The sequence below is a fragment of the Dendrobates tinctorius genome, unplaced genomic scaffold (genome assembly GCF_039654945.1).
Source record: "Dendrobates tinctorius isolate UK_male_01 unplaced genomic scaffold, ASM3965494v1 ptg000070l, whole genome shotgun sequence".
Classification (NCBI taxonomy): Eukaryota; Metazoa; Chordata; class Amphibia; order Anura; family Dendrobatidae; genus Dendrobates; species Dendrobates tinctorius.
In genome coordinates, this window is record NW_027361738.1 from 41,936,675 (window position 1) to 41,952,523 (window position 15,849).

The 15,849-nt window shown below is 43.8% G+C and overlaps 1 protein-coding gene across 3 annotated transcripts in view; it reads left to right on the top strand.

Moving 5' to 3' along the window:
- The window catches only part of UBE3C (ubiquitin protein ligase E3C), a 191,556-nt gene that overhangs the window by 42,065 nt on the left and 133,642 nt on the right, over positions 1-15,849 (top strand). For all 3 annotated transcript variants that reach the window (XM_073581600.1, XM_073581602.1, XM_073581601.1), the window contains exons 9-11: positions 1,497-1,717; positions 3,318-3,469; positions 5,855-6,042. In XM_073581600.1, coding sequence (XP_073437701.1) covers positions 1,497-1,717; positions 3,318-3,469; positions 5,855-6,042 — 561 coding nt within the window. The remainder of the gene's footprint in view (positions 1-1,496; positions 1,718-3,317; positions 3,470-5,854; positions 6,043-15,849) is intronic.

Genomic DNA, 15,849 nt, shown 5'->3' on the forward strand with positions numbered 1-15,849 from the left:
GCGTCATATTGCATTTACAGAGCCCCTGATGTACCTAAACAGTGGAAACCCCCAATTCTAATTCCAACCCTAACCCCAACACACCCCTAACCCTAATCTCAGCCCTAACCATAACCCTAGCCACAAACCTAACACACCCATAACCTTAATCCCAGCCCTAGCCCTAACCCTAGCCCTAACCTGTGTACCTGCTTTTTTCTTTACTTTTTTTTATTTTTGTGACAAGATCGCTGCGCTGCGATCTGACTCATAGTAACGCCACTTCTCCTCTGATCTCACACTGACAGATGATCAGAGGAGAAGCAGCGTTACTATGTGACTAGATCGCTGCCTGGCACACTGTAACGTGACTTCTCCTCTGATCTCACAATGACAGATGATCAGAGGTGAAGCAGCGTTACTGTGTGACAAGATCGCTGCCTGGCACAGCTGTGCCAGGCAGCGATCAGCTGTGCCAGGCAGCGATCTAGTCACACAGTAACACTGCTTCACCTCTGATCATCTGTCAGTGAGATCAGAGGGAGAAGCCGCGTTACAATGAGGGAGATCGCCGGGAAACAAGCAGCTTTCCCAGCGATCGCTCCCATTGGCTGCTGTGACACTGACGTCATCAGGACCTGAACCAATCAGGTCTCGATGACGTCGGGGGTCCCAGCATGCATTGTGCACCGGGATCCCCGCGTTCTAAGGTATGTGGGGGTCCCGGGGGGCACAAAACCGCCGACAGTAGATAAACGTCGGCGCTGCACAAAGCCCAGCAAGCGCCAACGTTTATCTACAGTGGGCGGTTGGGAAGCGGTTAAAGGGAATATGTCAGCAGGTTTTCGCTATGCAATCTGAAGACTGCAGGAAATAGAGCCTGAAACTCAGAATTCAGGGATGTGTCACTTGTCAAAGTGCGTGCTGTTGTCTATTAACTGTGAAGGATTTATCACAAGTGATTAACATGGCTGGACTACATTAGTTCAGCAATGCCCCCTCCCCCTGTGATACGCACCTCACTGTCTATGGACTTTGTAAATGCAGAGCCTGGTGGGGGTGGAGTCTGCTGTCATGTGGGTGGGGTTAGCTTTCTCAGCTCTGCTTCATTCTGCATCTGAAAGCTCTAATTGTGTTTGAACCACTGCACCCAATAAACTAAGTGATACATCGTTGGATTCAGCTTCTGTTTGCCTACATCGGGCTGCTCTCAGATGAGGAAGCAAAAACCTGCTGACAGATTCTCTTCAAGAACAATTAATGAATCCTGTATGTATCATGGTGCAATTTATGCTAAACTTAACAAGGTGTTCCGGCTCTGTCCGTTCCACATGAGGAGTTGAGCATGGCCGGTGACTACACGACCCAGAAGGTGTCAGTAGACTTGATATCACCTGCCGCTTTCACCTCCAGATGTGGAAGTGAGCAGAGCCAGGGTACCAAATTAAAGGTTTACTTTTTATTTCTGTCTGTCCAACTCTCTTTTTTTCTCCCTAAATACAATCTTTTTGTTTCAGGCAACAGGTTTTCTCTGCCTTTACCAGAGAATTTCTAGCTGCACCCTACACCGATCAGATCTTCCACTTCATCATTCCAGCACTGGCGGACGCACACACCGCTTTTCCTTATGAACTGTTTCTGAACGCATTACTAGAGGAACAGGTTCATCGCCTACTAAGATGTGACCAGACCCCTTGGCTTTTCTATTTTGTGCTTACCGCTGGGGAAACATACCTGAGTAAGGAATGAACTCTATTTATATTTTCCTCTATAATGAGATGCAGATTTTACATATTACATCACAGCGTTTTCACAACAAAAAATCTCATCCAGACACTGCAGATATTTTCCTCTATTGGATTAATATTGGGAGTCCAGATTCACAACTAACTCAATATTTGAAGCTTTTATTGCATTAGAATATTAGCAAAATCCACAAGTCATGAAAGCTTAAAAAAAAGTTAATAGAGTTTATAATAACAAATAAACATATTTGCACTCACATGGGAGGGACCAGCAGGAGAAGCAGTCACATGGGAGGAACCAGCTGGGGAAGCAGTCATATGGGAGGGACCAGCTGGAGAAGCAGGGAAGCAGTCACATGGGAGGGACCAGCAGGGGGAGCAGTCACTTGGGAAGAACCAGCTGGGAAAGCAGTCACATGGGGGGGACTAGCTGGGGAAGCAGTTTCATGGGAGGGACCAGCTGGGGAAGCAGTCACATGGGAGGGACCAGCTGGGGAAGCAGTCACATGGGAGGGACCATGTGGGGAAGCAGTCTCATGGGAGGGACCATGTGGGGAAGCAGTCTCATGGGAGGGACCAGCTGGGGAAGCAGTGACATGGGAGGGACCAGCTGGGGAAGCAGTCACATGGGAGGGACCAGCTGCTGAAGCAGTCACTTGGGAGGCATCAGCAAGTAAAGTAGTCACATGTGAGAAACCGGCTGGGGAAGCAGTTACATGGGAGGCACTAGCAGGGGAAGCAGTCACATGGTAGGAACCAGCAGGGGCAGCAGTCACATGGGAGGGATCAGCAGGGGAAATAGTTGCATGGGAGGAACCAGCTGGTTAAGCAGTCACATGGGAGGGACCAGTAGGGGAAGCAGTCACATGGGATGCACTAGCAGGGGAAACAGTCACATCGAAGGGATCAGCAGGGGAGGTAGTCGCATAGGAGGGACCAGCAGGATAAGCAGTCCCTTGGGAGGGACCAGCAGGGGAGGAGGTATAGTGGATTTTGTTTTTAAGTTTTTGTTTAGTTTTTCTTTCCATCCCTGCTTTTTACAACGAAATCTGTTGCTGATATATCACTGCAGATATCATTTTGTTATCTTGCGGACATTTTCTGCTACACGTGATGCACGGTCTAACATTGTACTGTCCCATGTTGCAGAATTTCATTGTGGATTTCGCAAATGAATTACCTGAAACAACTTATATGAAAGCCGGCTACATCTACATATTATGAAAACCAAGCAACTATTTTTTGTATTTTGCTTGCTTTTATTGTAGTAACATATTTTGCAGCACTTTACATACATTGTCATTTCTATCCCTAATGGTGCTCACCATCACAGCTCCCCATCAGTACAGTTTATCTTAAGAGTGTGGGAAAAGTATGGTACAAATGCAGGAACCCCACACAGACATGAACAGATCATACAAGTTCCATGGAAAGGTTGTATTTGGATGGATTTAAACCCAAGGCCCCACTGCTGCAAAGCAGCAACCCTAACCTCTGCGCCTAATGTATATCCTTATGTAATCTTAATGTATTATAACTGTACATACTGAAATACAAGATGATACTGTATAATACATTGGTTTTTCATTTCAGGCACCCTATCAGAAGAGGGGATGCTCGTATACCTTAGAGTACTGCAATCATTTCTCTCTCAGTTACCAGTTTCCACTATTGCAAATCATCAGGAGCTTACCAGTGACTCTGAGGATGAGGATGACGATATCAGCAAAATGGTCACCACAGTTGTAAGTGATTGAACCCCTTTATACTCAATGAAAGGTGATATAATAGGGTATCCTCCAAATTGAGCGTTACCTAAGTTTTTCTCCTTCACTTCATACTATATTATCCGCAATAAATTGGCAAAGCCACAGCCATTTGGACTACTTGAACTGTAACAAGCCATCATTTCTTTCTCAATGGGTGGCTCTTCTTCATCATCATTTTGTCTGCACTATAGGTGTTGGAATGTCCTTTTACCTCACTCTCCAGCATTCATTACTTCTTGCCAGTTTTCAATAGCTTGCCTGCCCTGAACTGAACTGTCTCTCTGCTATAAGGGACACACCTAGTGGTCGGCTTTTTGGAGTGATTATTTGAAAATGACATTTTGGGCTAAAAAAAAATAAAGTGCCTGGTGTAAGTTTATTAAAATGGCAATGACCATTTCAAAGTGAAGACTGCACACAACAATTGACCAACACAGCATCTTATCTATGACCAGCTCTAGGTACCACATTGAAGTCTTAGGCTATGTGCACACGCTGCGGTTTTTGATGCAGATTTTGCTGCGGATCCGCTGCGGTTTTGGCCGCTTCGGATCTGCAGCAGTTCTGCAGACAGTGTACAGTAGCATGTAAATCTATATGATTTACAATCCGCTGTGCACATGCTGCAGATTTTTAACTGCGGAAAAGCTGCGGTTTTGAATCCGCAGAAAGAAATGACATGTCACTTCTTTTCTGCGGATTCTCCTGCGGTTTACCATCTCCTCCATTGTAGAGGTGATAAACCGCAGGGGAAAGCCACAGGCCAATCCGCAGGTAAAACCGCAGGTCATTTTACCTGCGGTTCCGCAGATACAAATCCGCAGACCAATCCGCAGCGTGTGCACATAGCCTTATTTTTTTATGGAACATACAGTGCCTTGGAAAAGTATTCATACCCCATGAACTTTTCTACATTTGTTTCTAACACCCACAAATGTAAATGTATTTTATTGGGATTTTATAGGATATACCAACATAACGTAGCAAGTATTTGTGAAGTATAAAGGAAATGATACATGGTTTTCTAAATATTTTAATAATATACATCTGAAAATTGCCACGTGCATTTGTATTCAGCCCCTCTGACTCAATACTTTTGTAGGACCACCTTTCGCTGCAATTACGGCCGCAAGTCTGAATAAAATCTTCCGCATAACAAAATGCTGCCACCACCAACGACGGTGAGGATGGTGTTTTCAGGGTGATGTGCAGTGATAGTTTTCCGCCACATGAAACGTTTTGCATTCAGCTCAGAAAATTCTACTTTGATCTCTTCTGACCAGAACAGCTTCTTCCACATGCTAGATGTGTCCCCTTCATGACATGTGGAAGAAGATACTCTAGTCAAATGAGACCAAAGTGGAACTTTTTGGGCATAATGCAAAACGTTAGGTGTGACGGAAAACTAACACTGCGCATGACCCTGAACACACTATTCCCACAATCAAACATGGTGGTAGTAGCATCTTGCTGTGGGAAGGCTTTTCTTCTGGAGATGCTCTGGTTAGATGAGACCAAAGTGGAACTTTATGGGCAAAATGCAAAACGTTATGTGTGGCGGAAAATGAACACTGCACATGACCCTGAACACACTATTCCTACCATCAAACATGGTGGTAGTAGCATCTTGCTGTGGGAAGGCTTTTCTTCTGCAGGGAAAGGGAAACTGGTCAGATTTGATGGGAAAATGAATGGAGCAAAATACAGAGAAATACTGGAGGAGAATCTGAAAGAGACTGCAAAAGTCTTGAGACTGGAGCGTCGTTCACCTTCGAGCAGGACAACGACCCTAAACATACTGCCAGAGCTACAATAGAAGGGTTTCCATCAAAGCATATTCATGTGTGTGAATGTCACAGTCCAGACCTAAATCCCATTGAGAATCTGTGACAAGACGTGAAAATTGCTGTTCACAGACACGTCCATCCAATTTCACTATAAAGCTATTTTGCAAAAATGAATGGGTAAAAATGTCAGCCTATAGATGTACAAAGCTAGTAGAGACAGACCCCAAAAGACTGCAGCAGTAATTGTTTCGAAAGGTGGTCTTACAAATTATTGACTCAGGAGGGCTGAATACAAAAGCACGTCACTATTTCTAGATTTAAATTTGTAAAATATTTAGAGAACCATATATAATTTATTTTGCATGTTACAAATACATTCTTGTTTGTATTGGTATATCACATAAAATCCCAATAAAAATACATTTAAGTATGTGGGTGAAATGTGGAAAAGTTCACGGGGTATGAATACATTTTCAAGGCACTGTAGGTTATGTTTGGGCGCAGTTTCTAATTTGCTGTTATGATAAGTTAAAAGATAAAGGGATAATGTCACGCGATATGCTTTTGTTCATAGGGTGATGGCAAGATGTCTGTCCAATATATCACAGAAGAGTGCCTAAAGAAACTGGATACTAAACAGCAAACAAACACCTTGCTCAACATGGTGTGGAGAGATTCTACTAGCGAGGAGGTCTTCACTCTTATGGCCTCCATCTGCCATACACTGATGGTACAGCACCGCATGATGGTGCCCAAAGTCAGGCAAGTACTGAGAATACTACATGTGCGCTGCTCCTAATAAGTGTGTACTCTGTCATAAGAGTGTGAACTGGTCACTCTCATACAGTATGTGTGTGTGCAGAGCGAGCTGTCAATCAAAGTGCTGGGGATATAGCACCCTCGCTGTATAGTCAGCGATGACCGTAATCGCTCCCTGCACCACTGCGATGGCTGAAAACCAGCGGCTGCAAGGACAATATCACTTTGTTTTCTCCAGCTACACAGGATCTAAATGCTATTTACCTGCAGATTACGCCTATTTCTCCAGGAAAATGGCGTTTCTGAATGTGACCGGTTCCCTTTAAACTATCTCATTGGTGTAGGATGGGACAGTCAATATGCTGAACACATGTATAGACTAAGGCGCAATCTAGTTCCTGCTTTTGAACCAACTCTAACTTCTGAATATTCTTTTAAAATGTGGAGCCCAAAACTGGATCTAGAAGTGACCTCACAAGTGATTTATAAAGGGGTAACTGTTGTGAGTTCATTTTCCCCTTCGTCACTGAGGTCTGGTGAACTCCCTATTCTGGTAAAGGAAGATAATGAGCCTGATTATCAGGCACCTGAGCCTAATGATGATGACTGGCTGAGTGGAGTCACGGACTGAATATAAGGTTGCCGACGCCCTTCTGCCCTGCGGGTGATTTCTCTGGACTCCTAGGAGACCAGTCTGATTCCTGCTCCTCTAAAGCAAAGTTTTCTGCTTGCCTGTTAGCATTTGTATTTTGTTTTTGTTTGCCTTGCTTTTCTGGATTCTGCCATTCCCTGCTGGGGTGAGTTGAATCTCCTTTTGCCTGTTGCTCAGTCTTCAGAATATTCCTGAGTACTGACATAGCCTTTTTGAAGCCTAGCGTCTTCAGGGCCTTTTTCACTGTCAGTTTGTTGGCTCTTATTTTCATAGGGTTTTTCACAGATTGCAGACAGCAGCCTTCCTGTCCTTTCCTATCTAGTTAACTTGGGCCCCGTCTTTGCTCAGTCTATCTTTCTGTCTGTGTTGTGTTCTTTCTTCTTGCTTCACCGTCATTATATGTTGGGGGCTGCCTTTTGCTTTGGGGTCTGCTCTGGGGCAGTTTAGATTTCCCTTTCTGTCTTTAGGCTATATAGTTCTCCGGCTGTGATCGAGGGGTCTAGGGCATCGTAGGAACCCCCCACGGCTACTGCTAGTTGTGTTGATAGGTTCAGGGGTCTGCAATCCGATAGCTGCCAACTTCTCTGGTTTTCTGGACTTAGCTAGCATTTCTGTTTTTGCCTCCTACGGTGACTCATTCATAACAGAATCACCCGCCATACCGCAGATCCTAGGGTACTCAATAGCAGGAAAGAATTGTGTTTAAAAAAAAAAAAAGAGGTGTGTATATTCTTTCCTCTATATTTCTGAGGCCGTAGGGGGAATTTTTTTTTCTCTCAATGGAGATAAAGCAATTGTCTGATCATGTGGAGCAGCTCGCTGCGGAAGTGCGGGGAATTTCCGCCTACCTTGCTCGTTCGCATGCTGTTGAACCAAAGATCCCTACACCTGATGTATTTTTTGGGGATCGATCTAAATTTTTGAGTTTCAAAAATAATTGTAAATTATTTTTTGCCTTGAAGCCTAACTCGTCAGGGAGCTCCGCGCAGCAGGTTAAAATTGTCATCTCTTTGCTGCGTGGCGATCCCCAGGATTGGGTGTTTTTTTTGAAACCAGATGATCCTATTCTCACTAATGTGAACGCATTCTTTCAAGCCTTGGGGTTGTTGTATGACGAACCTAATGCTATTGATCAGGCTGAAAAGACCCTGTTGGCATTGAACCAGGGTCGAGATTCTGCAGAGTTGTACTGTCAAAAGTTCCGAAAGTGGGCGGTCCTTACTACCTGGAATAATAATGCCTTGGCTGCTCTCTTTCGGAAGGGTTTGTCAGAAGCCGTAAAAGATGCTATGGTGGGATTTTCTGTTCCCTCTGGTCTGGACGATTCTATGTCATTAGCCATTCAGGTTGATCGGCGTTTACGTGAACGCAGGATTGCACGAGAGGTGTTGCCACCGGTTGAACAGACGTCTGAACCTATGCAATGTGATAGAGTTTTGTCTAGGGCACAACGTCAGGAGTTCAGAAGGCGTAATAAGCTGTGTTTTTTCTGTGGAGATGCCTCGCATGTTATTTCTGTTTGTCCTAAACGAGAGAAACGCTTTGCACACACGTTTACTGTTGGTGATGTTCAACCTAAGTTTCTTCTGGCAATTACTCTGATCTGCTCCCTGTCCACATTTTCCGCCAAGGCTTTTGTGGATTCAGGAGCAGCGCTAAACCTAATGGACTTGGATTTTGCTAAACGTTGTGGATTTCCGATGACACCTCTGCAGATGCCTATCCCTTTGAGGGGGATTGATGCTACTCCTTTGGCGAAAAATAAACCTCAGTTTTGGACCTAGGTGGTCATGCGGGTCGCCCCTGACCATCAAGAAAATTGCAGATTTTTGGTGTTGCATGGTCTGCATGATGCCGTTGTTCTGGGGTTTCCCTGGTTGCAAATTCATAATCCAGTTTTGGATTGGAAATCTGTGAGTGTGGTGAGTTGGGGTTGTCGGTGTGCCTTTAGTGAGGCTCCGGTTTTTTCCACCTCTCCTCAGTCGCATGATGTTCCTGACTATTTGGCGGACTTTTATGATGTATTTAGTGAGAATGAGTCTGCATCTTTGCCTCCTCATAGGAGTTATGACTGTGCAATTGAACTGAGCCCGGGGTGTAAATTTCCCAAGGGTCGGCTCTTCAATTTATCTGTACCCGAGCACGAGGCTATGCGATCCTATATTAAGGAGGCATTGGAGAAGGGTCATATTAGACCATCCTCTTCACCCTTAGGTGCCGTTTTTTTTTTTGTGGCCAAAAAGGATGGTTCATTAAGGCCTTGTATTGATTATCGTGCCCTCAACAAAATTACTATTAAATATCAGTATCCGTTACCCCTGATTTCGGATCTATTCTCTAGAGTTAGAGGTGCTTGCTGGTTTACCAAGCTTGACCTCAGGGGGGCGTATAATCTTATCCGCATTAAGCAGGGGGATGAATGGAAGACGGCGTTTAATACTCCGGAGGGACATTTTGAGTACCTGGTGATGCCTTTTGGGCTCACTAATGCCCCTTCTGTCTTCCAGTGCTTCATGAACGATATTTTCCGAGACTTTGTCGATATATTTTTGATTATCTATCTGGATGATATCTTGATCTTCTCCAAGGATTGGGATTCTCATGTGGAACATATTCGGACTGTGTTCCGGATCTTGAGGGAGAATTCCCTGTATGTCAAAGGATCGAAATGCCTTTTTGGAGTACAGAGAATTTCATTTTTGGGATTTATTTTGTCTCCGTCAACTACTGAAATGGACCCGGCCAAGGTACAGGCCATTTATGATTGGGTTCAGCCCACTTCTTTGAAGGCCCTCCAGAAGTTTTTGGGTTTTGCTAATTTTTATCGGAAATTTATAGCAAAATTTTCTAGTATTGCCAAGCCATTGACTGATCTGACTAAGAAGGGTGCTGATGTGTTGAATTGGTCTCCGGAGGCTGTTGCTTCCTTTCAGGAGCTGAAGCGAAGATTTACCTCCGCCCCGGTTTTGCGGCAACCTGATGTCTCACTCCCGTTCCAGGTAGAGGTGGATGCTTCTGAGATTGGTGCAGGAGCTGTTTTGTCCCAAAAGGATCCGGTAACATCTAAAATGAATCCCTGTGCTTTCTTTTCCCGAAAGTTCTCTCCATCTGAACGTAACTATGATGTGGGGAATCGGGAACTGTTGGCCATGAAATGGGCATTTGAGGAGTGGAGACATTGGTTGGAGGGAGCTAAACATCAAGTTGTGGTCCTCACTGACCACAAGAATTTGATTTACCTAGAGTCGGCTAAACGCTTGAACCCTAGACAGGCTAGGTGGGCCTTGTTTTTTACACGTTTTGATTTTGTGGTCTCTTTTCTTCCGGGAACTAAGAATGTCAAGGCAGACGCCCTCTCTAGGAGCTTCTTTGCTGATTCTCCTGTGGTGACCAAGCCTGCTACCATCTTAGGCGAAGGGGTAGTTCTTTCTGCCATCTCACCCGATTTGAGACTTGCTCTGCAAGAGTTTCAGGAGGACAAACCTGAGCGTTGTCCCAGTGCAAAGTTGTATGTTCCTGACCAGTGGAAGAAGAGAGTGATGTCTGAAGTTCATTGCTCTGCATTGGCTGGTCATCCAGGTATTTTTGGTACTAGAGATCTGGTGAGTCGCTCTTTTTGGTGGCCCACCTTGTCTCATGATGTCAGGAATTTTGTGCAGTCCTGTGGGACTTGCTCCCGGTCTAAATCTGGTTCTCGCTCTAGTGGGTTGTTGATGCCTTTGCCGGTCCCCAGGAGGCCATGGACCCATATTTCAATGGATTTCATCTCTGATATGCCGGTCTCTCAAAGAATGACTGTTATTTGGGTGATTTGTGATAGGTTTTCTAAGATGGTTCATCTTGTACCACTCCCTAAGTTGCCGTCTTCCTCTGAGTTGGTGCCCCTGTTTTTGCAACAGGTGGTTCGCTTACACGGGATTCCTGAGAACATTTTATCTGACAGAGGAGTTCAGTTTGTGTCTAGATTTTGGAGGACTTTCTGTTCCAAGCTGGGAATTCAGTTGTCCTTCTCCTCTGCTTTTCACCCTCAGACCAATGGGCAGACAGAGAGAACAAACCAGACCTTGGAGTCGTATTTGAGATGTTTTATTTCCGCTGATCAGGATGATTGGGTTTCATTTTTGCCCTTGGCCGAATTTGCTTTAAATAATAGAGGTAGTTCTGCCACTCTGATGTCACCTTTTTTTTGTAACTTTGGGTTTCATCCTCGATTTTCTTCAGGGCAGGTGGAGCCTTCTGCCTGCCCAGGTGTTGACACTGTGGTGGAGAGAATGCACCAGATCTGGGACCAAGTGGTGGATAAGTTATCTCTCTCCCAGGAAAAGGCCCAGCGGTTTTCCAATCGACATAGGACCATTGGTCCCCAGTTTAAGATTGGTGATATGGTGTGGTTATCATCAAAAAATATTGCTATGAAGGTGGCTTCTCCTAAGTTTAAGCCTAGATTTATTGGACCTTACAAGATTTTGGAGATTATTAATCCGGTCTCTTTTCGTTTGGCTCTTCCTGTCACATTTAAGATCCATAATGTGTTCCATAAGTCCTTGTTGAAGAGGTTTGTTGAACCAGTTGTTCCTGGGGTGGCACCTCCGGACCCTGTATTGGTTGAAGGTAACATGGAATATGAGGTAGAGAAAATACTGGATTCCCGTCTGGCTAGACGGAGACTCCAGTATTTGGTTAAGTGGAAGGGTTATGGTCAGGAGGATAATTCCTGGGTCTCTGCCTCTGATATTCATGCCAAAAGATTGGTGCGTGCCTTTCATCGGGCTCACCCTGATCGCCCTGGTGGCGTGGTTGAGGGTTCGGTAACCCCTCCTCAAGGGGGAGGTACTGTTGTGAGTTCATTTTCCCCTTCGTCACTGAGGTCTGGTGAACTCCCTATTCTGGTAAAGGAAGGTAATGAGCCTGATTATCAGGCACCTGAGCCTAATGATGATGACTGGCTGAGTGGAGTCACGGACTGGATATAAGGTTGCCGACGCCCTTCTGCCCTGCGGGTGATTTCTCTGTGGACTCCTAGGAGACCAGTCTGATTCCTGATCCTCTAAAGCTAAGTTTTCTGCTTGCCTGTTAGCATTTGTGTTTTATTTTTGTTTGCCTTGCTTTTCTGGATTCTGCCATTCCCTGCTGGGGTGAGTTGAATCTCCTTTTGCCTGTTGCTCAGTCTTCAGAATATTCCTGAGTACTGACATAGCCTTTTTGAAGCCTAGCGTCTTCAGGGCCTTTTTCACTGTCAGTTTGTTGGCTCTTATTTTCATAGGGTTTTTCACAGATTGCAGACAGCAGCCTTCCTGTCCTTTCCTATCTAGTTAGCTTGGGCCCCGTCTTTGCTCTGTCTATCTTTCTGTCTGTGTTAGTGTTCTTTCTTCTTGCTTCACCGTCATTATATGTTGGGGGCTGCCTTTTGCTTTGGGGTCTGCTCTGGGGCAGTTTAGATTTCCCTTTCTGTCTTTAGGCTATATAGTTCTCCGGCTGTGATCGAGGGGTCTAGGGCATCGTAGGAACCCCCCACGACTACTGCTAGTTGTGTTGATAGGTTCAGGGGTCTGCAATCCGATAGCTGCCAACTTCTCTGGTTTTCTGGACTTAGCTAGCATTTCTGTTTTTGCCTCCTACGGTGACTCATTCATAACAGGTAACGATACATTGGAATCACAGGATTTTATTTCTCTTTTTATACACCCTAAAATCTTGTTTGCTTTTGCGGCTGCTGCTTGACATTGAGTATTGCTGCTCAGCTTACTTGGAACCACAATATCCAAGTCCTTCTAGTGTTCTGTAGTGCCGAGTATACTGCCATTTAATGTATATGTTCTATCATTTCCTGCAGGTTCTTAACTTTATTAAACTCTTGAGACAGCCCTTATAAATGTTAATTTATTCATGGCCCAAAATTGGTACTCAGTGAGCATGCAGTGTGGCCAGCAAGGGCTTATACAATGGCATGCAGATGTAAAACTGTGTCAAACCTACCTGACTGGCCTATATCTAAGTATTATTTAAAAAAAAAAAAAAAAAAAGGTTTGCATAAGTAGTCCAGCTGGAAATTGTTCATCAGAAAATCACTTTTATATATAGTTTTTTTTTTTTTTTTTTTCAGTCTTCCATATCACTACTTGTCTTCAAAAATCTGAAATTTCACAATTATTATATTGGCCTCTAGATCTTTTAGTAGTCTACCACTTCCGGATGACTTTTCAGTGGTTTCATTATCACCACAGACAGGATTACAATGAAGGGTAACTACTCTATGTGCTCTATTCACAATAGATGATGTCACTGCTCACTTTTCCCCTTTTCAGTCTGAGTCAGTGGCCAGTGTGAAGATTGCAAGTTTTTTTTAAAGTAAAAAAAAAATAAAATGTAATGTGAGAGTAATCTGTCTGATCCCCTAAGCATTGCAAACCCCCAATATGGTTATAAATATGCTGATAGCAGCATTATAATAAAGCTTTTGAAGTTTCAATCTAATGTCTAAACTTGACATCTTCCATACACTTCACTTCATGGCTGGACTGCAAAAAATTTAGCAAATGTGCGCAATATGCCGGTGGTCCTACCATGAAGTGAATTGAATAAAGGATGTCCTTCATTCCCAATTTTGTGGTAGGACTACCAGCACGTCCCGTGCGTGTGGGAGGTTGCCGGTGATCCTGCAATGAAGTAGAGTGCATGGAAGTCAGAGGGTGTGATTAGAGTATCTGAGTTTGGACTAGTCTGGGGGAAGTGACGTCCCGCTGGATCAGTTCTGGCTCATTCGCATATGACTAGCTGCAGAATAAAAGTACTTTTATAAAACAAAGAAGCGTTATATTGTATCTTCAAAACATTATAATGCCTATACAGTTTGAAAAATAAGTATGTGATACACTTCCGATTTTGCAAGTTTTCCCACCTACCAAGAATGGAGAGGTCTGTAATTTTTATCATAGGTACAATTCAACTGTGAGAAACACAATTTAAAAATAAAAAAAACAGAAATCACATGTATGATTTTTAAATAATTAAATTGCATTTTATTGCATGAAATAAGTATTTGATCACCTACCAACCAGCAAGAATTCTGGCTCTCAGTGACCTGTTTTTCTTTAAGAAGCACTCCTACTCTGTACTCATTATCTGTATTAATTGCACCTGTTTGAACTTGTTATCTGTATAAATGACACCTGATCACACACTCAATCACACTCCAACCTCTCTACCATGGCCAAGACCAAAGAGCTGTCTAAAGACACCACGGACAAAATTGTAGACCTGCACAATGCTGGGATGGGCTACAGGCATTAATCAAAAAGCTTGGTGAGGAGGCAACAACTTTTAGCACAATTACTAAAAAATAGAAGAACCACGAGATGACTGTCAGTCTTCCTTGGTTTGAGGCTCTATGCAAGATCTCGCCTTGTGGTGTAAGGATGATTCTGGGAAAGGTCAGGAATTGTCCCACAACTTCAACTGACCTGAAGAGAGCTAAGACCACTGTCTCAAACATTACTGTTAGTAACACACTATTCCATCATGTATTAAAATCCTGCAGGGCTTGCAAGGTCCCCTTGCTCACGACAGCTCATGTCCAGGCCCGTTTGTAGTTTACCAGTGACCATCTGGATGATCAAGAGGAGGCATGGGAGAAGGTCAGTGTGGTCAGTTGAGACCAAATTAGAGCTTTTTGGTATTAACTCCACTCGCCGTGTTTGGAGAAAGAAGGTTGAGCACAACTCCATGAACAGCGTCCCAACCGTGAAGATGGTGGAGGAAACATCATACATTGGGGGTGCTTTTCTGCAAAGGGGACAGGACGACTGTACCGTATTGAAGGGAGGATGGATGGGGTCATGTATTGTGAGATTTTGGCAAACAACCTCCTTCCCTTAGTAAGCGCATTGAAGATGGGTCATGGCTGGGTCTTCCAGCATGACAAAGACCTGAAACACACAGCCAGGGCAATTAAGGAGTGGCTCCGTTAGAAGGTCCCGGAGTGGCCTACCCAGTCTCAGACCTGAACCCAACAGAAAATCTTTGGAGGGAGCTGAAACTCAATGTTGCCTGGCGACAGCACCGAAACCTGAAAGATCTGTTTGGAGGAGTGGGCCAAAATCCCTGCTGCAGTGTGTGCAAACTTGGTCAAGATCCACAGGAAACGTCTGACCACTATAATTGCAAACAAAGGTTTGTGTAATAAATATTAAGTTCTGTTTTTCTATTGTATCAAATACTTATTTCATGCAATAAAATGCAAATTAATTATGTAAAAATCATACAATGTGATTTTCTGTTTTTTTATTTTTAGATTCTGCTTTCTCAGGTGAAGTGTACCTACTATAAAAATTACAAAATTGCTGTGAAAGTTTTTCAGCCGTTAGCTTCAAAGTTAACAATGTCACTTGACAGATTACAAGGAATGTCCTGTTCATCAGGGTTTGTTAAAAATTGAACATCAGATTGTTTTGTTATAAGGCGGTGATGGGAATCCATGTTAGCTAAGTTGCACGTGGCTTTGCTACAATCTGATCAGGGTTCGCCTCGGCCCACTGGTGTTTATTGCTGTCAGGAAGTGAAATGTCAGGGAAGCCGTGTCATCCTTAAGATTAGAGCCATTAGCTGTTCTCACTTGCTATTAGAACAGGATGTGATCATAGTTTTAAGATCCTTTACCATTATATATTGCTGCCTGCCTTTTAGCTTAAATAACTAGAGGCCTTGGGCTGTGTTCACATCATCAATGATCTCCTTACGTATACTTGCACCAATGTATAAAATGTATATTGGACTGTATAGTCAAATAAACAGTTGGTAAAAGTTATACCAGTTTGATGAGTATCAGGAGGGCACTGTTTTGGCATCCCCCGGGATACTGGGACACTATTAATACAGTTGTCAATGCATCAGGAGCATACAGTATTCCCTGCACATATGGCCAATACCAGGCATAACCGCAGTGGGAACATTCACACAGTGATTTTACAGTTGTGGCCAAAAGTATTGACACCCCTGCAATTCTGTCAGATAATACTCAGTTTCTTCCTGAAAATGATTGCAAACACAAATTCTTTGGTATTATTATCTTCATTTAATTTGTCTTAAATGAAAAAACACAAAAGAGAATGAAGCAAAAAGCTAAACATTGATCATATCACACAAAACTCCAAAAAGGCGCC